Consider the following 25,378-nt stretch of genomic DNA (forward strand, 5'->3'; position numbering starts at 1 on the left):
AGGCACTCTAAAGGAACCCTCAAATTCTGCAGTTAATTATGAATTCTTTTCGTCAGTTGCTGACGTAATGACCTGTTTTATGATCAGAAAGTTCAGCATCAGAGCGGTAAATGATTACTGAAATGTTAGAGAATAGTTTGGGTAACTTAATTCCTTGTGGAGAAATCTTCAGTAAAAAACAAGCAAAGTCTTTAGAAATGTAGTCAGAAATTATACTTTATTGCACAGCGCAGGAAACAATTAAAGAGCACATAAAGTCGTCTCAGTTCATGAAATGAACCCGGTGGATTGGGTGCGGCTCGTTTTTATTTCAGTTCTAATCACAAAACATCCCCATTTCATACATATTTCTTGTCATCCACTTGACATGTTATCTTCCCAGTAATAACCTTGTGCTGTAGCCTTGTAAACTCCTTTCACATAATAATCATCAATCTTTTCATAACAATCATTAGGACTCAAAGGTCGTGCTTGCTGCCTGGCCCTGAGATGACCATCATCTGATCATGTTTTACATTTCTCACATTATCGCATTCCTAATCTTAAACTAATAAAAATTGGAGGTCTTATAATTGATCAGTCCTCATCATTAAGTTGGAACCAGGGTGACCCACATATGAGAAACTGAACTGTTCAATTAATAATTGCTTGTTGCACCAGCATCCAGTAAGTCTAAAATCATTGGTAAGCGCAGCACATAGCTTCACTGATAAGGGCTAAGCTGCTGGAGCTGAGTGCAGGTGGCAACACTTGAACTCCTGTATAGCACAATCTTAGGTAACACAATACAGCTTGCTTTTAATTTGATCATCTAGAATATTCATAAACCTTAAAATATAAAATTAAATGCCATTTAAAAAATGTTTATATGTTTAAAGTGTTTACGTACTAGTGTGCAAGCTTACTTCGTTTTTCTTTAAGTTTAAGGGCCTTGAGTGTTTGCAGAAAGGTGTCTGTTCGTTAAGTTAGTCAAAAGGCCCAGCAGCGTCGCCATGTCCCAAAACAAAAGCTTATTTACTCAGTTCCATAAAAACACAGCGTCCATGGTTCATAGAGAACAAGGCAAGTGAAAAGCAAGCAGGCCACATTAAAAACAAAAGCAGCGGCCTGTAAAATAATAGTGCCTGACCAAGCCAGTTAAAAAAGATGTCAAGCAATTCCTTTAAATACCGTATATACTCGCGTATAACTCGGGTCTTGAAACCTGAAAAATTGATCATAAAATCAGACCTGTTCAAAAATGCGTCACTTAAATTTTTCTTGCCTCCCCCAATCTCGCAACAGTTTCTCAGACACATCGAATTTTGTTGCAGCAGCGCAGTTACCAATTTCTTTCGCTCCTTCAATGACGTTTAATTTAAAACCAGCTTCATATTTTCTTCTGATCGAACACTCCATCATAGATAAGGGATGCTCTTACGATAAAGGTGTATGAGGGTGTGTAATACAAAAAACACAAATTGGTGCAAACGTTGCTTCGGAATAGTTTGGGTATTATCGTGTGGTCACGTAGGCACAATACATAGAAAGAAAAAAAGGCTGTGTGCTCCGTGGTTACTCTCTCAGGTGGGCATTAGCATATCATAATCTCTTGGACCAATAGCGTGAGTTTTCCACATTCTATTTATACGACTGACATTATAAAATACCAGAAATTATACAGTAAAATCAAGCCTCAACTTATCCGCGGGAGAACTTATCCACATGTATATGCGGTAGTCAATAGTTCGCAAACCAATAACAAGCATATTGATCCTTGATTTCATCCTCAACAACGCTCACGTCCAAATTTTTCAATTTTTTTTTGAATATTGACCTTGTCCAATTAAGAGGCTTACTTATTGTGACTAATTGGTTTTTGAAGGATATCTTTAGCTGCGTTTTCTCAAAGTTACCAAAGTTCAGAAGCTCTAAATTAAAAAATGGGATTCAACAAAAGCCTGATGCGCAGAAATGATTCCACAGACAAAATATCTTCGTTTTTAAGTGTTTCAAAATAAAACAGTTCACACAAAAAAGAAAATTAAATTACAAAAAAGGGAAAAATTTATAATAAGAAAAGTTCAGTTCTAAGCTTAATCTTGTTACATCTTAAATTGTTATTATTTACTTAACATTTCTGAACCATTTCAAGACAGTCAGAAAACTGTATGCTTATCCCATTTCTAACTTCAAAATGGGTCTTTCAAGTCCCTGTTTACTGGGACCTGTTCTAAACACAACTAGATCTATTATCACTCTGTTTCTCAGTTATAGCTGATATATCTGAGAGATATATCTATCTCTTACTAACTTATAGAGGGAAAAGACTATACCATTTTCTATGACTATGGAAGAAATTATATTCTATTCAAATTAAGCAAACATTAATATGAGTTTAACTCAAAACTTTAACTTTCTAATATTGGCTCTTACAATATCATTACTATTTGTTCCCCACAATACTCCTTCTTATATAAAGTTAATTGAAGTATTCCCTGTTGGTGCCTGGGTATAAATAAACGGAAGGAAAAATTGTCTTTTGGAATTCAGCATGGCAAAACACAGCCCACAATGAGACAAAAAGATGTCCTCTTAGATTAAAAAAAAGCTGTAATCCAGGAAAGTGGTGAGATTTTTATTCAAATTTATTTGAGAAGAAGGTGTTGTACCTTTGGCCTTGGATGAGATTTCCCTGTCTGGCTGTATTGTGGTATGGAGTTCCAAACATGACATTAGACCTCTGCAAAGCTCCACAAAGCACAGGCCTAGAAGAGAGGTGAACCAGAGGAGGAGGAAGAGACAGAGGAGAATAAAAGAGAAGATAAAAGAACAATTATACAATAAATTGTCGGCAAGGGTGGTAACTTTTGGACTCTCGCCACCTCCCGCGGTTCTCAAAACTCTGGGTGAGCCTCCAATACTGTTTAATTCCTAAATTAGGGTGTTGAGAACTGTGTGCTAGCTCTTACTGATACGCTGCTATTGGATAAATGTAGACATGCCCTGTTGATTCATTGCATAGGAACTGAAGCTCAGCATATTTTCTGTACTCTTGCTGTTATTGATGATGTGATAAATCAGAAGACTCCAACACCACAAAAAGAGTTGGGGACCATCCCTGTATAATGTCCAAAGGACAATAATGAGAAAAAAGCCAGAATTTGCAATCAAAATACTGTATAGTAATTGACAGTTTTACATATGTGAAAATGGTATTAATATACAAGAAAATATGGCCGACGGAAGTGAATTGGTAGGAGATTACGTAATCTTTGGAAGCCGGAAGTGATGTGAAATCGGTAGTGAATTTATCGGGTTGGAACCGGAAGTGACATCATGACGAGGGCACCAGAAATCTAGTAATGACGAGGGCACCGCAAGTGACGTTGTCTTTGGGAGTCACAGGAGGACGTGATGATGATTGGTCGCCATCTTGGGAACCCAGAAGTATTGTACAGTGTGGTCCAGATCTAATTATGCAATTATTGCATTGCATTGCATTAAAAGTTGCATAACTTACCCTATAGGTATTTCATATTTCTTCTTTTTGTCTGAAGAGAGAGAGAGAGAGAGAGAGAGAGAGAGAGGTGTTATTACCATGGATCGACCCCTTGTCTCGCAATATTTCACTTACTTCTGCACTTCTGTTATTTGCAGTGAATTTGTTGCGTTTGCATTTGCCCTTGTTCTTTGAATTATTTACTGATAATCCGGCTGGTTTAGGAGAACTTTTTTTTTCAGTCTCCCATAATGCTTTGTGAGGCCAGCCTGACACCCCCTGAAGCTGTAATAGCCGACACTGAATGGGACCACCGTTCAGGGTATATAATGCTGATCATTTGCATTATTGACTGGTTACAAAGCTTGCATATTTCTCACTACGTTCTTTCTTTTTTGATCTCAACAAGGCATAGTCGTGCACTGGTTGGCACTATGATTAGCACGCAATCGCGCTCACAGTTAGTATCGCTAGTCTACTGGCCGACACATTGCAGAATTGAACACTGGGAGAAACTCGGGGTTAGCAGATAAAATCCATGCAGATATGAACAGCATATGCAGACTTCTACGGCAGCTTCTGAACAACTACCAGTTTTTTTACATTTTCCATAAAAACAAATGCTATAAGGGCGGCACGGTGGCGCAGTGGCGCAGTGGGTAGCGCTGCTGCCTTGCAGTTGGGAGATCTGGGGACCTGGGTTCGCTTCCTGGGACCGCCCTGCGTGGAGTTTGCATGTTCTCCCCGTGTCTGCGTGGGTTTCCTCCGGGCGCTCCGGTTTCCTCCCACAGTCCAAAGACATGCAGGTTAGGTGGATTGGCGATTCTAAATTGGCCCTAGTGTGTGCTTGGTGTGTGGGTGTGTTTGTGTGTGTCCTGTGGTGGGTTGGCACCCTGCCCAGGATTGGTTCCCTGCCTTGTGCCCTGTGTTGGCTGGGATTGGCTCCAGCAGACCCCCATGACCCTGTGTTCGGATTCAGCAGGTTGGAAAATGGATGGATGGACAAATGCTATAAAATGTAAAGCCATAAAGGTACATTAATACTGTGTATAGTAGGTGAACTCAATTTAAGGAACTCAACAGATAAGTAAGCAGTGCAGGTTCTCAAATTTTATTTTTCTGAAACACATACAGCATAAATAACAAGTTCTATCTGCTTGTTGCCAAATGTGCAGGTTGATCTTCAAGTTCCACATCAATATAAGAGAAGGAAGCACATGCTCTGTGCATGCACAATTAGCCATGTGGAGAACGAAAACAAACCTTGAAAGAGCCTGACGCCACCACCTTCCCCTTCCAATTACAGAAGGCTCTATGTAATAATAATAGCTAAAGACAAGATGTTTTTATCTTTTTGATAAAAGAAAAAGTGCAAAGCATTAGCACAGACAGTTTGGAGAGCCTTCAGTGCGACTTCAAAAAACGGAACGAGCCAGCAGTTTCAATCATGGCGCGCCATTTTGAATATTCTGCTTTTAACTCTTTTAGGGCTGTTTTTTTTCCTTCTCTCCCAGGGCTGAATATTTTTCCAAAAAGCTCAGTTTTCTGAAAAGCACACAAAGCAACCATTTCTCACATAAATCAACATAAAACGACCTACAGTAAACCCTTGTTTATCACAGTTAATCTGTTCTAGACTCTACCACGATAAATGAATTTCTGCAAAGTAGGATTCTTTATTTATAAATCGAATATTTTCACAGTTAGGGCATAGAAAACCTGTTTACGGCCTTCTAAATACGTTTTTTAACATTATTAGAGCCCTCTAGACATGAAATAACACCCTTTTGTCAAAAGTTTAAACTGTGCTCCATGACAAGACAGAGATGACAGTTCCGTCTCACAATTAAAAGAATGCAAACATATCTTCCTTTTCAAAGGAGTGCACTGCGTCAGGAGCAGAGAATGTCAGAGAGAGAGAAAAGCAAACAATCAAAAATCAATAGGGCTGTTCGGGCTTTTAAGTATGCGAAGCACTGCTGGTCAAAGCAGCTGCAAGGAAGGGAGCAATGTGAAGGTAGTCTTTTAGCAATTTTTAGAGGGGCGTCCGTATCCTCTCCAGTGTGCGAACAGCCCCTCTGCTCACACCCTCTCCGTCAGGAGCAGAGAATGTCAGAGAGAGTGAGAGAGACAGAGAGAGAAAAGCAAACAATCAAAAATCAATACGTGCTGTTCGGGCTTTCAAGTACAGTATGCAAAGCACCGTGTGGGAATTATATCGTATATCATTGAGTAGTTTTATTTAATACGTAATACGCGCTCTGATTGGGTAGCTTCTCAACCATCTGCCAATAGTGTCCCTTGCATGAAATCAACTGGGCAAACCAACTGAGGAAGCATGTACCAGAAATTAAAAGACCCCATTGTCCGCAGAAATCCACGAACCAGCAAAAAATCCGCGATATATATTTAAATATGCTTACATTTAAAATCCGCGATGGAGTGAAGCCGCGAAAGTCGAAGCGCGATATAACGAGGGATCACTGTACGTACTTTTTCTGACAGTATAGTATGATTTTCGGCATTTCCTCTTTGTTTTGATGAAATAAACATTTGCAGGTCTCTGACTGTGTTCTTTCTTCTTTAATCTCATGGAAACATGATGGTGCAGTGGTGGCACACAGCTCACGTCGCCTTTGGTAGACAGGAATTACTAGACACTGCTACAGTCTGTGAAGTGATCATCCAGGAGAAATAAAGCAAGCTAAATGGCATCAAGCTAGCCTAAATTGGGGTCAAGGAGTTCCTGTCTGTCTCCAATATTAGTTTCTGTACACTGGCTGCCTGTCAGTTTTCGAATTGATTTTAAAATCTTGTTGCTAGTTTTTTAATATTTACATGGGCTTGCTCCTGCCTATTTATCTGAATTGTGAGCTTTACACCAGCCATCCAGAGTGCTTAGAATTTCTGGTCAGTTGTCTCTTGTTGTACCAAGTGTAAAACTAAGGGGGACAGACGGGGCTTTTGCAGCTGCTGCTCCTCGCCTGTGGAACTCTTTGTCACATCACATAAAGGAGTCGTCTACAATTGAACTGTTCAAAACAAGATTAAAGACTCATTTCTATTCACTTGCATTCCGTGACCTTCAGTAATACTAATGGTTTCCTCATTGTGATTATGTAACATTACTTCTATTTATTATTTAATTTTTATCTATGTTATTTATATTAATTTTATGTTTTTGTTTCTTCTATTATTGTAAAGCACTTTGGCCACAACATTCTTATGTTGTTTTAAATGTGCCACATTGACATTGTAGCGGGGCTACATAGTTAGTGTTGTCAAATGTTAGTACTGAGTGCGTCTTGTTCCATTGTCCTGTTTGCTGTTTATCAATAAATGCCGTCCCTGTAAAGGGGGACGGATGATGGAAGAAGACCACAGCCTCAAACCTGGAAAACACCTGCTCATTATTAATCAATTACAGCCGTCACAGGACTATTTAAGTAATCAGGAAGAGAAAGGAAAAAAAGGAGAGGAGAGAAGGAGACTTTTCATTTTCACGACCAAGAGCCATCTGTACCTGCTGTATTCCACATCGCGCATTTTCATCCAGTTTGTTTTTCAATCCACCGGACTTACTTTAATACCCTCATCAAGAGAGATCCCGGGGTCGGACTTCATCATCCACCACGCACCGAGGATTCACGGTGAGGCTGCTCCATTTTGTTCCAGGAAAATCAAATGACTCATTTATTGCTAGTTCAGTCAACCGTATTCAGGACAGTTTTTATAACCGGACTCAAGTTCACGATCATTCCGTATATAATTTTTTGTTATTCGTGTTGTGTTATATGTTACAGGGGCAAGGGAGGGTTTTGTTGTATTTATATATGGTGGTGTCTCATTGTTGATGTGGTGGAGGGATATTTATATTTATATATGTTTCTTTCTATTTTTGCATTTGTCTTGTTGTTGTTTCATTTAATAATTTAATCAGTATAATTTTACATACCTGCTTTTGTGTGTTTATATTTACACCGTCAATTGTGGGGAAAAGTGTAATTTGTTAGAGGTACGGCTTGATAGTTAGATTCATACTCAGTAAATTATCCAGGCCACAGGTCTTGGAGGTGTAGTTGCCGGCTGGGTAAGGGGTCGGCCGTTACAACATTAACTGTCATGGGGGTGTTTGATCAGCAGTTCTGCAGTTTCACAGCACATCTCTAAACCTGAAACTGTTAAAGCCTGAGAGATTGCCCAGAAATGGTGTTTACATCCAGCAATGGATCCTCTCGGCAGTCAAAATAAGAAAGCTTGTTGTGGAGACTGTTGCTCCTGTACCTTAGACAGCAATAAGTAACCCCAAAATTGTTGTAATTAGTGTTGTAAGGAGGGATTATGTGAGATGCACTTTGCGTTCTCTCTGCAGTGGCCCATCTTGGGTTTGCACATGTCCTCTGCCAAGTGGTTACAGCATGGGCTCCATTTCCCATGTGACAAATGCTTTTAAATTTTGCCAACTATGGGTGACTGCCGCCTGAGCTGTGATCCTCTCAGACCACCATAGCACTTGCTCTAATCACTCCTGGTTTGTGCAGACTGTGGCCCTGACCATATATTAATGGTCAGCAAGCGTCAGCACTTCTGAAATAGCCAGCCTGTGTGTCCTTTGCGTGCTTCTGTCCATCTCTCTGGAATGGATTCAGCTTTATGGCCTCATAACATAATGTGTTTGGAATAAAATTTCACAGATTACAGTGGCACACTTCACACCTATTACTAATACACAGCGCCCACTCTGTATCCTCACAGTTTGATGACAACAGGGAGAGCAGGTCCCCCTTGGTGTCCGGAGCACATGCCCTTAACTTCCATAAATAATACCCCTCAGATGACAATGCCCTAATGTCCTACTGCCTGATCACCTAATGGATTGACCAACTCTGACCAATACACAAGATGACTGAATATATGAATCTGTGCTACACAATAGTGGCAATCCATAACAAAGGACGGTCTCCACAAAATGGTGGCATGCTGACTTCATGGTCACAATGTTAAAAAGCTATAAACAAGTAGCAGCGTCTATAAATACAGGAGAGGGAAGTGCACACAAATACCAAACTTAACCTAACAAGCAAGAGTTTGAGATGTAAGGGCAAAACCGGAGTAACCAGAGCAGAACCAGCGCAGACTTGGAGAGAACATGTGAACTCTGCACAGAAAGTGACCTGCAGCCGTGCCATGTCTGTTCTGTTCCTCCATTTCAAGGAATTAAAGCTCACTACATGTTATAAATAGAATCTGAAGGGGATGACGTTCGAGTCTCTGAACCTAATAGGTCTGTCCTGAGCCTCCACTCACACCCGCCAAAGCAAGAAGAAGCTATTCCATTAAATTGCTAACCATTTCATGTTCATGCCGGACAACTAATGTTTGTGTTTGTTTTGTTTGTTTTTACTTTGGACAGATACGGCAAGCAGTGGTGTAGGGTGCTGTGGCATCATTTTGATATTCCTCTCCTTTATCTTCGTCCTTGTGACTTTTCCATTATCAATATGGCTCTGTATAAAGGTAAGACGGCTATTGATTGTCTGACTCTGGGTGTTCTTTTGAGCTCTTCATTTGCTTTGCAGGTGTCATGTGTTCAGTAAAGCTGCAAAGTGAATTGCGTGTTTGTAATTTTACTGTCAAATTTTCATTTTTACTTGCGACATTCGGGAAGGTGCTAAAATTAGCAAGCTGTTATTTAAAGGGCTAAGTGGCACAGCAGGTTCTTTGAACAGAAATGAATGTTCCAGTTGGACTAAAAAAGAATAAATAAAATAATTTAGTGAGAACTGATCATTTAAACGTATACAGTTGCATATGGTGTTTATTGACTTGGATAAGGCTTATGATTGAATAGATTAGAGTCCTGAATGAGGCACATTACCTGCATTGTGACGGAGCGTCTGTTAACGGCAATACGGCCATGTGACACAATTCCCCAAGGGTGATCTGGCTTGCAGGACCCTCATTATTGAGGACCCGAGTGGCTGAACCAGGCCAAGGGGTCACCCATGTCACACCGGGCTGCGGCAGATGGATGGTCATTTGCGGGCTTTGGGGCTGGAACTGTTAGCCTGGGGGGTTGCCAACTGGGATCTTGAGCTCTTTCATCATGCGGTGGGTGCAGCAACGCACCGTACCAGTGCATGCTCCCCAACCTGACCTGACCTGACCTATGATAGAATGCTACGTGAAGAGATCTGGAGGTGTTTGAGAGAATAAAGAGGACCAAAGGGGTGTGGGAAAATTGTCCAGGATATGTATAATGGAGTGAGGACTCGGGTTAAAAGCAGTGTTGGGGTAACAGACAAGATCCCAGTTACAGTAGGTCTGTACTGGGGGTCTTCTTGAAGTCCTTACCTCTTTGATCTGGTTATGGATGTGTTGACTCACCTGATAAAGACCAATCCTCCTGAATCTGGTTTTTGCTGATGACATTGTGTAGTACCAGAAAAGAAGTGGAGAAGTTGAAAAATGGCAAAGGACTTTGGATGACAGAGGGCTGAAGATAAACAGGAAGGAGACCGAATATATGAGGTGTGACAGATAGGGGGCACTGTCACTCCCTTGAAGCCTCAGATCAGATGCCAGATGCCAGATAAAAGTCCAATAATAATATTTATTAGGACAATACTGTGCACAAAGCACCACCACTCCATAATACTCCAATACAAATCAATAATCGAATAACAATCCTCCACTCCAGACACTTAGTCACCCTGCCTCCCAACTCAGCTCAATCTGCTGGGGTTTCCCATCGTCCTTTTATACTTCTTGACCCAGAAGTGTTTCTGTCCCACAGTCCATGTGACTCTTAACACTTCTGGGTCAGGTGAAAACTCCTTTTCTTCATCCCAGAAGTACGTCATTTCTTCTGTCCCTGTGACTAGGATGTACTTCCGGGTTATAGTGCAAATAAAAATCCCTGGGCCTCCCTGCAGCATCCCCTTGCGGCCCCCATGGTATCCAGCAGGGCTGTGCATTAAAACTCCAATGTCCATGAGGCCCTGCTGGAATTCGGGGCACCTCCATGTTTCAGGGAGGGCTCCATCTGGCGGCCTGGGGGTATTGGACGGGATGAACGGCCGGCCTTATCCCACAGAGGTTAAGTGATAATCAGGGTTCACAAGTTAGCCTGTGGAGCTATTGAATAGAACAGATAAGTCTAAATATCTGGAATCAGTGGTAGCGTAAGATGGAGAATTAGATGCAGAGATAACGCACATAGTGCAGTATGGATGAAACAACTGGAAGAAGGCATCAGGGGTGTTGTGTGATTAAAGAATTTAAAATAGTGGTTTTTAAGACAGTGTGGTAAGACCAGCGATGATGTGTGGAGCTGAGACATGGGTAATAAAGGGAGCACAGCAGGAGAAGAAGTTAGATGTGGCAGAAATAAGACGGATATGTGGAGTTTCAAAAGAGGACAGAGCAAGAAATTAGACAGTTGGAGGTAGAAATAAGAAAGTACAAGACATTAGATTGAAGTGATGTGGACGTGTGATGAGAAGAGATGATGAATAGGTGGGCAAAAGAGGGATGGCATGGAAGTACAGGAGAAGAAAAAGTGAGAGAGGCTGAAGCAAAGGTGGATAGATAAAGGAAAAGAAGTTGTGAAGGAAAAGGATTTGGGTGGGGAGGAGATACAGGCTTGAGTTTTCTGGAGAAGGTTAATCAAGCATTTCAACCCCACACAGAAGAGGGAAAGATGAAGAGATGGACGAAGTGTGACCTGTAAGGGGCCCTAACGTGTAGGCTCTAAATCCAAATTGCAACAACAACAATTTATTTTTTGTATTGTTCAAAATCATACAAGTGATGCTTCAGTGGGCTTTAACAGGTGCTGCTTTTTGACAGCTCCCCAAACTTGACTCCCTAGGAAGACAAGAGAATTAAATCCAAGGAGGACAAATATACATAAAAGAAAGGGGAAAATATAATAAACACAAGGCAACTAGGTTTAGAGCGAAGGGACAAAGTAATAAATCATAACAGCCTTCTGGCCTAACTAAACAAAACTGACGCCACGTCTACCAGTCAGGTGGGCTGCTTTGCCAGGTCTTTATTAATCTCTTCCCGCTCATTCCTCCTTCATTTCTTCTTTCTCCTCCCATTCATTGTATTCTAGCTCCCTACTCCAAATAAATCTAATGTATAGACAAACAGACCTTGGTAAGTCAGGCCCAGCTACCTAAGTGAAGGTCAGGAAGAAGCTGGGGAATTCCTGTAGTTGACATCTTAGAACTCCCCCTAGTGGCTCCAAGAGGCCCTGCGATCCGGAAGCTCAGCCTTTTACAACTCCAATTCCAAAAAATGGGAGTGGTCTCCCCTCGACTTTCTCGTATACTCAGATATGGGGATGGATATTTGAGGTGTAAACCTTAAGACAATGATTATATTTTTATATTATGTACATTAAAGAACCATCAACAACAAGTCAAATCAAATTAATGCTATATTGAACAATTATTATAAAAGTAAAATTGAATAAATCAGACTCTACTGCTGCATGAATAAAAAGTACCACTTCCAGTTAGCAGAAATAGCCCAAAAGTTGACAGAAATCTACGTTTTCTACCTAATACTTGTATGCAAAATTTGGTTGACCTAAGTGAAAGCGTACTCAAGTTATCGTGTTTACAGACACAGACTCACAGACAGACATAATTCCAAAAATGGTATTTTTGTACTTTGGGAGGTCTAAAACATTGAGATTCATCAAAATCTCAAGGTTGAATTTTTGGACGATTACTTTGTATATGAGAAAGTAAAAAAAGTCGAGACAGTATAGTAAATGCTAATAAAAACTAAAAGGAGTAATTTATAAATTTACTCTGACGTTATTCAAACAAGCAGCGTGAAGACATGGTACCTCATGTATTACACAATCAATTGCATTGCATTTTGAAAATACAGTAGTCTTTTAGGCGTAGTTTAGGATTAATAATGATGTGACAAGTTAAATTTAAGAAGGTGATGGGAAACAAGTGAGGCAGTCATGTTCTAGTATATGAGGATCCTCCAAAAAAGGCAGAGTCCTTCAAGGAAAAAGGATGGAGTGAGTCCTGCCAATTTGCCAACAGAAGTGTTAGTGAATAATAGAGCACTTTGAGAACATCCATCCACCCATCCATTATCACTGTTTTTCTGAAGCCAGGTCTTGGGGGCAACAGTCTTATCAGTGAGGCCCACACATCTCTTTCCCCAGCCAGAGTTGCCAACTCATTTTGTGGGATCCCAAGGTGTTCCCAGGCCATTAGAGATATACCGTATATACTCGCTGACCCGAATATAAGCCTAGGTACCTAATTTTACCTACAAAAACTGGAAAAACTTATTGACTCAAGTATAAGCCTAGGGTGGGAAATGCAGCAGCTACTGGTAAGTTTCAATAATCAAAATAAATGCCAATAAAATTACCGTACATTAATTGAGGCATCGGTAGGTTAAATGTTTTTGAGTATTTATTTCAAAGAAAAACAGTAAAATAGCTCTGTAAGTGGAGAAGAGGGTCAACAAAAACAATATGGTATCGCTTGCTCGCTCCGCGCGCGCGTGTGTCTCTTGTGCGTGCGTGCGTGCGTGTCTCTCTCGTGCGTGCATGTGTGTCTCACTCTCGCGCACTCTCTCTCGCTCGCTGCCAGTGAATGCACAGGGAGGCACATGCAGGTTGGCGGGGGCAGCGGGATCTGACTCGAATATAAGTCGAGGGTTTCGTTTTTCAGCACATTTTGGATGCTGAAAAACTCGGCTTATATTCGAGTATATACGGTAATAATCCTAGTGAACCCTGGGGTCTTCCCTGGGATCTTCTCCCAACTGGTTATGCCAATAAAACCTCCACAAGGAGGGATCCGTATCAGATGCCTGAACCACCTCAATTGGCTCCTCTCGATGCGCACAATTTCGAACTTTGTGAACAATGTTTATTAAAAACAAATAGGATGGCTAGGATTTTGGGCCTTTCATCCCCTACAGTAGACAATATAATTAATCTGGTCAAATATCAGTGCATAAAGGACAAGGCCAGAAACGACTTTTGAATTAACAAGATCTCAAATACGTCAGACTTAAAAAAACTGGCTGTAATGGATATCATGAAAAGAGCTCGGGAATACTTTGGTAAACCTTTGTCGGTCAACACCATTTACCACTGTAGTGCAAATTATGTCTGTGACAAGCAGAATCCATACACCAACGCTGTCCAGAAGTACCACCAGAACAACAGCTCAGTGAAATAATGTTTTGTGGTCTGACGAGTCAACATTTGAAATAGTTTTTGGAAAAAAAAACCAGCAATTGTGTTCTTATGGGCCTAAGAGGAAAAGGACCATCTAAGCAGTTATCAGCATGAGTTCCAAAAGCCAGCATCTGTCATGGTATGGAGGTTTGTCAGTGCCCATGGTATATGTGAGGGCACCATTAAAGCAGAAACATATACTGCCATCCAGATGCTGTCTTTTCCATGGACATCCCTACAATTTCCAGCCAGACAATGCCAAGCCACATTCTGCCCAGATTACAGGTGCATGGCAAGAGTGTGGGTACGAGACTACCAATCAGTCCGAACCCACGTGGCACATTATGAAATCCAAAATACAGCAACAAAGGCTCCCATACAGTTGCACAGCTGAAGACCCTGCATAATGGATGAATGGGGGGAAATTCCACCTGCTAAACTGAACTGCCCAAGTGCTTAATAAGTGTTAGTAAAAGAAACAGTGATGTGACACAGTGGGAGTCACAACGTCTTAGGAGTGTGTTGCAGTCATCAGATTTCACATGACTATTTTTTCCAAAAACAATTCAATTCATAAGGTGAAGCATCGAGTTATGTGTTGTTGCAATATAGTATAGGGTCAACAGAATTTATAGATCACTGCTTTTTGTTTTTATTAGCATTTGGGCGGAGTGGTGGGTCTGAGCCTAGAGATCTGCACTGCCAATTGGAAGGTTGCCAGAAGTGACTCTACTCTGTTGGGCCCTTGAGTAAGGCCCTTCACCTGCCATTGCTTCGTCCTGGGTATGATGTTAATCTGCATCTAGCCCTGCAAGCAGGTCCCCCAGGAAAACTTGGGGGCTGGTGGCAGGATTGGCACTCTAGTCATCGTAAAAAACCTCCCACTGCTCCACCGTGGTGTTGATTTGTCACCTTCTGCACTCGAGTCCCAATCCAGGTGGTTTGTCCCAAACCCCCCATACTGTCCCAACGTTTTTTGGAATTGGTGTTGTATTAAAGGGCTAGAAAACAGACCCTCTTTATGGGCTACTGAATGGCAAAATTTGTTAGATGGAACCCTATGGCTGGGGTGGTCCACTAAATGAGCTGCTTAGACTGGATCTTTTGTGTTAATAACCTAATATAAAATGATGTTATAACTGTCATGAATGACAAGTCAAAATCCACAAATTATTGTGTATAGCTCACAATCTGTAATGTGTCTTTCTCAATGAAATATGTTTGTATTTGCAGATTGTAAAAGAATACGAGAGGGCTGTCATCTTTCGACTTGGACGTATTGGAAAAGGTGGAGCAAAAGGACCAGGTAAAAAAACAAAACTGCAATTATCTGTGAATCGTCTAACCATCTTTCCATTTCCCAAACCCGCTTTATTGTAAACATAGTACTGAGGAAGCTAGAATCCTATCCCAGCAAGCATTGGGGCAGGGACAAGATCCTTGGGTAGGGCACCAGTACATCACAGGGTGAATCTGTTGATTATTTGATGGCTTAAGTAGAGTCAATTATCATCATGCCCATTAGATGACATATATGTTTCTCTGCTCCCTTGTATAACAGTCAAGTGCCCAGGGGTTGCCTGACCATGGATTGGAAATCCTGGGGTCCAGGAATGCAGGGACTTACGGGGCTGCTAGGAGAGGTTCTGTCAGAATGGCCCCAGGAGCTCCTTCACTCTTTTGTGATTCTGGTAGTCGGGCTTCAACCTGCAGCCATCAGACCATTCCAGGTACCGATTTGGTAAGAGAAGGATGAAAGGGGCAGAAAGGAAAAAGCAACACCGGATTAAGACCCCACTGTGGCCTGTACAAGGTGCGCACAAAGTCCGTATACCCCTGTCTTTAGGAGCATTTACAGGAATAACCATGACAATTTGGTTCCTGTGGATATCAGCCCAAGTCTTCCCGGTATTTCGAGGTGTGTTTCCAACATCCCGTCTGGTGCTGCCACCTGCTGCTGCTCAAGAAATTACAACAATGTGGCGGTTGTTCCAAGACAAAGCGATGGGTGACACAAGTCAGGAAGCTTGTGATCTGATGTTGCACCAATTTCCAACAAATGCTGAGAAGGAAAAGGTTATGTTCTCTGATGAGTGCGTGATTTATTGCAGCTCCCACAATTGAAACGTGTTTTTTCTGGGGAAAAGAAAATACACATTTCTTTGAAGAAATTGAGCATAGCCCACCACACGTGATGATCTGGGCCGGAATGACAGCACAGCATTTGTTTGGCCCTTTTTTTTTGACGGTTCTGTTAACCAAATCAGTTATCTGGAAATGCTGAATGGCTGGCTCATCCCGCAACTGAGAAACCAGGGCGTCCTTGACAGTGTTTGGTTTCAACAAGATGGGACACATGCCCATTTCGCAATCACCGTGCGTGATCTCCTCAGCGATGTTTTTGGGAATCGTTGGATTGGACGAGGATCAAACAACAATCCTGCACCTCTTCCGTGGCCTCCGAGAAGCCCTGATCTCACAACTCCAGATAATGCACTCTTGGGGTATATCAAAGAAGACGTGCGGAAGCGCCGTTATTCACCCCGCAAATGTTGCAGAACATGAGCAGGAGAACCTGGCAGCGCATTTGGCTATGCAGAGATCATGGAGGGACCCATACAGATGTTTTGGATTACTAAGAGGTAACCTTTAGCTTTCAAAATCCTCCCAAAGATAGGGGTGTACGGACTTTGTGCGCACCCTGTAGGTGATTTCATGAACAGACCTCCCTAACAGAAACTTGACCTCATCTTTATAACATTACATTCTAGCACATGGACAACTGATTGTTTCACGCCACGTAGATGTTCACACTCATGTGGATACTTGTTTGTTTCATTGGGCTCTGTACATCTAAGTATATCTAAAGGCTGTATTGTCTTTTATCTGATATGGCTAAGGCTGTCTTTGGCTCCATGGAGCCCTGTAATGGAATGAGCCATGTTTACAAAATTTGCAGATTTAGGACATCCTTACTAGGGAACCCATTCCCGGATGGGTTTATCCATTTCCGGGAATTTGGGAATCCCGTATGTTATTCCTGGGAATCCCAGGCTCCCGGGAATGACACAGTGCACAGGCATCTCACATGTGAACGGTTTTAGAACGAGCGACACTTATTTTTAATAAAACTATTGCAATATGTTGACACCAATAAAAGACAAACCTTATCTACAAGCAGTTCATGCTGTCATATAAGTACATGTGTCTAGTTAGTTGCGGTAATAAGAGAGCAGAAAGCACAACGTGTCAAGCGTGCGGTCGTCCACGCTAGAGCGCACCTTCATGCAGAGTACGCCAGCCGCTGAGAAAGCACGCTCTGCCTCCACTGAAGTAGGCGGCACAGTCATCAGATACTGATACACTTGTTCTAAACAATGGCCGCGCTTCCCGTTGCTCTGAAACACCGCCATTTCAGCTTTTACTGATGCATCCAGTTTCTTGTCATCATTCTGTGATGGCAAGTTTCTTGGCACAGATAATGCGGATGCAACAGACTGACGCATTGCAATTTCAAGTTGCTGTTCAAAGCTGTTGTCTGATGAAGTGCAAGCTGCAGCAATGGTGCCACCTTAATTATTTTCAACTATAACTTTGTTATTTCTTGATCAATTTTTACACGCTATATATGCGAGCTTGGCGGTTCCCGTTCAGCCGGGAATTCCAGCAGTTTCACTCCCGGGAATGCGGGAATGGAAATGTCCAGGAATTCCAAGCTCCCGGGAATGGATTCCCTAATCCTTACACAGCTTGCTGCGTAGCTGCAGATTGATTGGTCTGCCCCTGCTGACCCCTGTCGACCACTGAAAGGCCCTAAAATGGGCACACGTGCATCAGATTTGGACCACGGCAGCAGAAACATAAAAAAACCAAGGATACGAACTCATAGCACAGATAATACAGCCAGTCAGTCAGTAAATAAATGTAAATTGTGTGCAGATTTCAAAATGAAGTGAGAGTATGTCAAGAGGAAGCATTGAATCGCCTGATAGTAATGGGCAGAAAAGACCCCCAGGGAATGAGCCTGTGGCTAAAAGTGCTACAAGAGATCATCTCCTTGGGGGTGTAGGGGATTTTTCATGATGGCATCCGCCATCTTCTTTTCCACAACAGCTTCTAGTGTGTTCAGGCTTTCCTGATAAGTTTGTTCAGGCAATGTGCTTCTTTTGAAGTCAAGTTGCTTCCCCAGGAGACTGCAGCGTAGAACGCCACACTGGCTACTATGGACTGGTAGACCATTTCCAATCGCTTGCTGCATGCATCAAAAGACCTGAGTCTCCTTAGCAATTCCAGTCTGCTCTGGCCTTTCTTGCCCAGCTCCACTGTGTGGTCAGACCAGGACAGTTTGCTGTTGTAGCTCTACACCACTTCATGTCCTTCCCCTGGATGGTAACTGGTCTCAGAGGCTCCTTGGCACTCTGGAAGTCCACCACCACTTCTTTGGTCTTTCTGATGTTGAGTCGCAGGTTGTTGTCCCTGCACCAGAAGATGAAGTCTTCCATAACCTTCCTGTACTCTGACTCATCTCCATTATTAATGCAGCCTATGATGGAGGAGTCATATGAAAATTTCTTTAGGTGGCAAGCGCTCATATTGTACTGGAAGTCCATTGTGTAGACGGTGAACAGGAATGGAGATGAACAGCTCCCTGAGGTGCTCAAGTGTCACACACCACCACTTCTGACACACAGTCCCTCAGCTTCATAAACTGCTGTCTGTTGGTCAGGTAGTCCATGATCCTTAAGACTGTGGGAACATCAAGATTCAAAGCCTTGAGCATTTTCCCCAATCAGCGAGGCAGAATGGTGTTAAAAGCACTGAAAAAGTCAAAGAACATGGTCTTACCTTCAACTCCAAAACTTAAATATATACAGTAGATGACTAGGTATCCAGAAGTGGAAGTGTTCCATCTTTTTATTAATCTGGTGTTTCCTGATCTGTTTCCTTGCAGGTATATTTTGGATCCTTCCATGCACTGACAGCTTTCGCCGTGTTGACCTGAGAACTGTATCATTCAATATCCCACCTCAGGAGGTATCTCTTATTTTACTTTTCCAGTCCTTTTCATGGTTCCTTATGCTGTTACCCCCAACCAATTTGTCATTATTTGGGGTTCATTATCTTCAATCATAAGAAGTGCCATAACCATATTTTAATATAGTGGGATAAACTTGGGGAGGCATGTTAGTGCAGTGGTAGAGCTGCCACCTCACTCATCCAGTGTCTTGGCTCTTTTCTTCATGTGTCTGCATGTTTTTTCTCTAGGTTTTATCCTAAATCTTCAAGTAGGTGCAAGTCAGGGGCCATCTCTGAATGTGCTACCAGTCCATCACAGTCACAATGACAGCCGGTCATTGATTACCAACCCAAGGTTGTGCCCTGAGCTGAACAGAAGATGGCGTGTTGAATAGACATAGATAACGAGAAAGTCCGTCTTTACCAGGTTGAGTTGCAGATGGTGCTCCTTCTTCCTGGTTGAGACTGTGTGGCCATGAAGGGGGGAATGATGGGGACATCTGTGTATCATCAGCATAGCCCTGATATGCAATTAATGGAAATTCCATGTAAGCGTGTAGCATTCGAGCAAACAATTTAAGAAAAGACCTTGGTTTTGACTTTTGTTTTGCCAGGATGTCAACTTGCATTTTATTCTTAAAAATAGCGGTGCTACTTGTCCTAAGATGGACTGACATCTAAATAATCAACGTAGACTTCAGCGTTAACATTTGTAGTGCACCATACAGTACATATGCCATTTGTAATGCAGTCTGTAAAAGCCGTGTTAATGTTTGTGATGTGCCATTTGTTGGAATGACAAATACAATGCATTTTGTCATCTTTCAGAGACATAGCAACTGGGCAGACATGTAGACAGACACACAGATGCTTATTCTTTAATTAAGGTGTATATACTTATATGTATAGTTCTAGCTCGAGCTCTTCTACTTGGATTACAATGCGTCTTAGACAAGTAATCAACATAGACCTCTGCATTAATGTTTGCAGCGCAACATGCAATGCATCTGGCACTGTGATATGGGATATGCCATTTTGGATGGGATTCGTAAAAGCAGCATTGTTTGTGATGTGCCATCTGTTGGATGACAAATGCAGTGCTTTTGTTTTTTTTTTTTACTAAAATGTCTATGGTGTGCCATCTTTTGAAATGACAGAGACATAGCAGCCAGACAGACATGTAGACAGACACACAGACACTTATCCTTCTATTAAGGTGGATATATTTATATGTATACTACTAGCTCTGCTACCTGTCTAAGATGGGTTGAAATCTAAGTAATCAACGTAGACCTCAGCATTAACGTTTGCAGCACGTCTCTGTTATGTGTATGCCATTTGGTATGGGATTTGTAAAAGCAGTGTTAATGTTTGTGATGTGCCAGCTGTTGAAATGACAAATGCAATGCATATGTCTCTATAATATACCATTTAATATGGGGTTCATAAAAGCAGTGTTAATGTTTGTGATGCACCATCTGTTGGAATGACATATGCAATACCTTTTTTTTTTTTTTTTTTTACTAAAAATGTCTGTGGTGCACCACCTTTTGGAATGATTGAAACATGACAACCAGATGGACGTATAGATGGGAACATAAACACACACACAGACGCTTATCCTTTCATTAAGGTGGATATATTTATATAAGTAGTATTAGCTCTGCTGTTTGTCTGAGACGGGTTGAAATCTAAGTAATCAACGTAGACCTCAGCATTAATGTTTTCAGTGCACCATGTAGTGTGTATGTTTTTGATGTGACATCTGTTGAAATGACAAAATTCAAAGCATAGGTCTCTGTAGTATACCATTTGGTATGGGGCTCGTAAAAGTGGTGTTAATGTTTGTGATACACCATCTGTTGGAATGACAAATGCAAGGTTTTCTTTACTAAAATGTGATGCACCAAGCATACAGACACATAGACAGACAATTATCCTTTTATGAAGTTGGATTTTGGCGAATGATCAAACGATTTTGGTTTTACAACCCTTTGCTTACATCCATGTCAGATCTTTAGTTTTGTCCTTAAACATTGAGTATCAAAATCTGTTTGACAGGATGTGCAAAATGGTCAGGTGTGGCGATTAGCAGCTCCTAGCATCAATTACGGATGCGGACAACTCCTCACCTGTGCACTTAAGTGTGGACCGCCTGCATCACGAAGTGCCCATGAACTGCTTTGGCCACACTACCACACCCCCTCATTCAGCTGCGAGTGTGGCGATTGTCTATTGAAAACTGGCCTTTTCAATTTAAGCTGTGGACATGAAGGTGGTGGGTGTAACAGAGCAAGTGCAGAGGACAGGAATATATGAAAGAAGTTGATCCGCTGTGGCAACCCCTAATGGGAGCAGCCGAAAAAAGAAGATTGTCCATTAGCAATGCATCTACAATATATTTTGATATTAGTTTGATAATTATTAAAAGGAATGGATGCACAAATTAACACCTTCAATTAAATTAAATTTTTTCCATTCAGGTATTAACCAGAGACTCTGTTACCATCATGGTGGATGCTGTTGTGTACTATCGTGTATTCAATCCTACAGTAGCCATCACAAAGGTGGAGAATGCAGATATGGCTACACGCATGCTTGCACAGACGACTCTGAGGAACATGCTGGGGACAAAGAACCTTTCTGAAATCCTCACAGACCGTGAAGAGATGGCAGATCAGATGGAGGTAGGGAAAATTCTTCTGTTATATGCTGACATTACTTAAATTAGTGGCACCATGGTGGTGTGGCAAGTGGACTCCATTCATTTGACAGCTCAAGTCCTTGGCTCGTAGGTGGGCCAAGTGGATTCAATAACTGCATATTAGGTTACCATTATATAATACGACTCAGCCATAACTTTTTTATTATTGTTATTATTACCACGCTTCTTTTAACTTCACCTGTTTGTTGTTTGGTACAAATCTTGTAATTGATATTTAACCCACTTCCTATTGTCCAAATGACTTGACATTTTGCACACTTACTCACTTCTGATGACAATACATGAATCAATAATCAGTTTCACTAATTGATCAATTAATCCATGTTAATTAAGAAATGAAATTTTCATATGAAGAATACTTCAAGATTTCACCAATAGATGGCGCTAGTAATGGATAGAAATATTAAAGGAAGTGTTAAAATATTGATTACAAAATTATACTAAAACAAACCCAAGACTAAAAAGTTGAAAATTTATATATATATATATATATATATATATATATATATATATATATATATCCATCCATCCATCCATTTTCCAACCCGCTGAATCCGAACACATATATATATATATATTGTGGTGCCCGGCGGGCATCCATGCCCGGCCGGGACGCCTAGGAGGAGGACACGAGGGGGCGCCCCAATGCCTTGGGAGTGTTGGCCTGCCACACCGGGAGGTACTGGGGGGAAGAAACTTGAGGGCACCCGGTGGACTTCCGGCAACACCTTGGGAGCTTCCGCCACACAGTGGTGTGGCTACGGAGGCCCTAATGATGCACCTGGAGCCCATCCGGGGCACATAAAAGGGGCCGCCTCCCTCCAGTCAGGGCGAGAGTCGGGAGGAAGAAGACGAAGTGTGTTGGAGAGGAGTGGAGGCGGACCAGGAAGAGAAAAGGCATTGTGTTGTGGCCAGGACTTATAAAAGGGTGATTGGTGCTTTGGCACTGGATTGTGCACTTTACTGTAAATATTAATGTATAATAAACGTGTGTTGGGTGACATGAACGTGTCTGCCTGTCTGTGTCCGAGCCAGTCTTCACAATATATATAGATAGATATAGATAGATATATAAAAAAATACTTTTTAAAAACTACACTTATTTTAAGTTAAAAAGTGTACTAAAAAGTAAAAGTAAATAAAAGCGTGGGCACTTTTCATCAATCAATATTCAAAAAACAATTCTTAAAATCTTAGCAAAAGCACCCACCTTTTATTTTACGAGTGATGTATGAGAGACTTATTTTTTACTTTTCAGCACACTTTTTAACTTAATATAAGTGTGGTTTTTAAAAAGTATTATATATATATATATATATATATATATATATATATATATATATATATTATTAAATAATCAAACTTCTCCAATTTGGTTTTAGTTGTGGCTTTCAGAATTTTTTGCATCCACACCATGATAAGGGATGATAAGGGATTTTGAAATGTTCTGCTATTTATTTATTTAAATTTTTTTCTCTTTAGCATATACTGTATGATGCCTCAAAGGAATGGGGAATAAAAGTTGAGAGAGTCGAGCTGAAGGATGTCAAACTCCCTGAAGCTTTGCAAAGAGCGATGGCAGCCGAGGCTGAAGCATCCCGAGATGCCAGAGCAAAGGTAATGGATATGTTTTTTTTTTAACAATCAACTTTTTATTCAACTGTCTAATTAAATACATTAGCTATCATGATTTTTGCAATTAAAAGATAAAAAACACCTTCCACCCCTATCCTGTCAGAAATAGTAATATGTGTAAAATAGGACACAAACAACGATAAAGAGCTGGGGCACCACATTGATGACTCCTTATAACCGAAAGGCTTAAAGCAAAAAAAAAAAAACATGCAACAATTCTGGAAACTTCTTCACAGACGTGAGTTCCTAAAAGAACTGACACAAGATGGACGATTTCCAGGTTAGGAGTTCAAATGGCCAGGATGGGGAGGGTCCAGGCGGATGGATGCGGAAGTGATGTCAGAGATGGAGTGGCTGTCAATCTTCCATTCTGCAGAGGGAGGAGAACAGAAAGCATTAGTATACAGTGCCAACCTCTGGTCCCCATCACCAAAGCCCTGCAGCTGTCTCTCATGTGCATGCGTGTGACAATAAACAAATGGAGGAAATAACTAAATGAAGCGGGTCTGACAAATCACAAAGGGCAACAATCCACATCCAGACCTTAACCATTGCTCTATTTGGTGCTAATTCTTTCAAGGTATATGAGGATCACAGAGTAGATTTTAGTTTTAAGAAGGTGGTGGGGAGAATGTGTCAAGAACAAGGGAATGAAAGCCTGCATTTGATGGGAAGTCAAGAGGGACAATTAGAATTGAGTGTCAAGCAAGATCCAGATAGGCCTAAGGGTGTAGGCCCAGTCTTAGAGTTTCAGGTCTGGAAGATACCCATCTCAGACCTCGGATTATAACAGAATGGTAATTGCAGGGTTTCTTGCCAATTCAGTTAAATTGAGAAGGATCAAACTTTGGACCAATATTTGGTAGGAACAGTGATAGAGCAAGATTTATATCAGGAACAATTTCATTTCAATATTGACCATACAAGAACAGAAAGGTTGAGTGATGCATGTTCAGTGAGAGTCTTTTTTTTTTAAAAGCACGATGCCATCTGAAGAAGACTTCATGAACAGAACTACAAAGGCCTCACTGAAAGGTTCACACCACTAGTTAGCCACAAAAAATAGGATGGCTAGATTACAGTTTTGTTAAAAAGTAATTAACAGAGCCTGCAGAATTTCGGAAAAGGTCTTGTGGATAAATGAGACAAAGATAAACTTGCTCTGAGTTGTGGCGAGAACAAAGTATGCAGACAAAAAGGAACGGCCCGAGAGCCAAAGCAGACCACCTCATCTGTTAAACATGGTGCTGGTGTGTTTTTGCTTGGACGTGTATGGCTGCCACAGGTTCTGGCACACTTCTCTTCATTGGTGATGGCAGTGCAGTGGCAAAATAATTTCTGAGGGGTAGAGAAACATCTGATCTCCTCAAGTTGCAACTTACTGGACGGCACTTCATCCCACACAAGACAATGATCCAAACATACTGCTGAGGCAACACAGGAGTCTTTCAAAGCTAAAAAAAAATGCAAAATTCTTGAATGGTCAAGCCAATTTAAATCCAATTGAGCAGGCCTTCCATTATGCTGAAGAGAAAACTTAAGAGGACAAGCAGAGCATCAACGGAGAAGATCCTCTGTACCTGGTGATGTCTATGAACTGCAGACTTCCAAGCAGTAATTGTATGCAGGGCATGTGTGACAAAGTCCTAAATATGATGGTTTTAACAGACCTGTCATTGCTGTGTCATACATCACTATGGTGCCGTAAAATAGGGGGAGCGTGTAGACCAGGGGTGCCCACACTTTTTCGGCTTGCGAGCTACTTTTAAAATGACCAGGTCAAAATGATCTACCAACATTAAAAATGCTATATATATTGTGACAGATAGGGGGCACTCTCGCTCCCTTGAACCCTCAGATCAAACGCCAGATAAAAGTCCAATATGACTTTATTTTATAATAATAATGTGCACCAAGCACCCTCCACAATACTCATAAACAATAATAATACACAATACAATAATCCTCCACTCCCAGACGCTTAGTCACCCTGCCTCCCAACTCAGCTCAATCTCTGGGATCTCCCATAGTCCTTTTATAGTCTGTGACCCGGAAGTGTTCCGCTCTCTCTGTCCATGTGACTAGGAACACTTCCGGGTCAGATAAAAACTCCTTTTCTTCAACCCGGAAGCATGTCATTTCCTCTGTCCACGTGTTTAGGACGCACTTCCAGGTCGTAGAGAAAATACTCTGCAGCGTCCTCTAGCGGCCCCCATGGTATCCAGCAGGGCTGTGGATAAAAACTCCATTGTCCAGGATTCCCTGCTGGTCTTCGGGGCACCTCCAT

The 25,378-nt window shown here is 41.5% G+C and overlaps 1 protein-coding gene across 1 annotated transcript in view; it reads left to right on the forward strand.

Annotated features, from left to right (window-relative positions):
* LOC114649869 (stomatin-like) overlaps positions 1 to 25,378 on the forward strand; it is a 52,229-nt gene that overhangs the window by 20,529 nt on the left and 6,322 nt on the right. Inside the window, exons 2-6 of the mRNA XM_028799231.2 lie at positions 8,895 to 8,998; positions 14,949 to 15,021; positions 18,667 to 18,749; positions 21,215 to 21,418; positions 22,939 to 23,073. Of these exons, the coding sequence (XP_028655064.1) occupies positions 8,895 to 8,998; positions 14,949 to 15,021; positions 18,667 to 18,749; positions 21,215 to 21,418; positions 22,939 to 23,073 (599 nt within the window). The remainder of the gene's footprint in view (positions 1 to 8,894; positions 8,999 to 14,948; positions 15,022 to 18,666; positions 18,750 to 21,214; positions 21,419 to 22,938; positions 23,074 to 25,378) is intronic.

Source organism: Erpetoichthys calabaricus, chromosome 4 (genome assembly GCF_900747795.2).
Source record: "Erpetoichthys calabaricus chromosome 4, fErpCal1.3, whole genome shotgun sequence".
In the NCBI taxonomy this organism is placed as follows: Eukaryota; Metazoa; Chordata; class Cladistia; order Polypteriformes; family Polypteridae; genus Erpetoichthys; species Erpetoichthys calabaricus.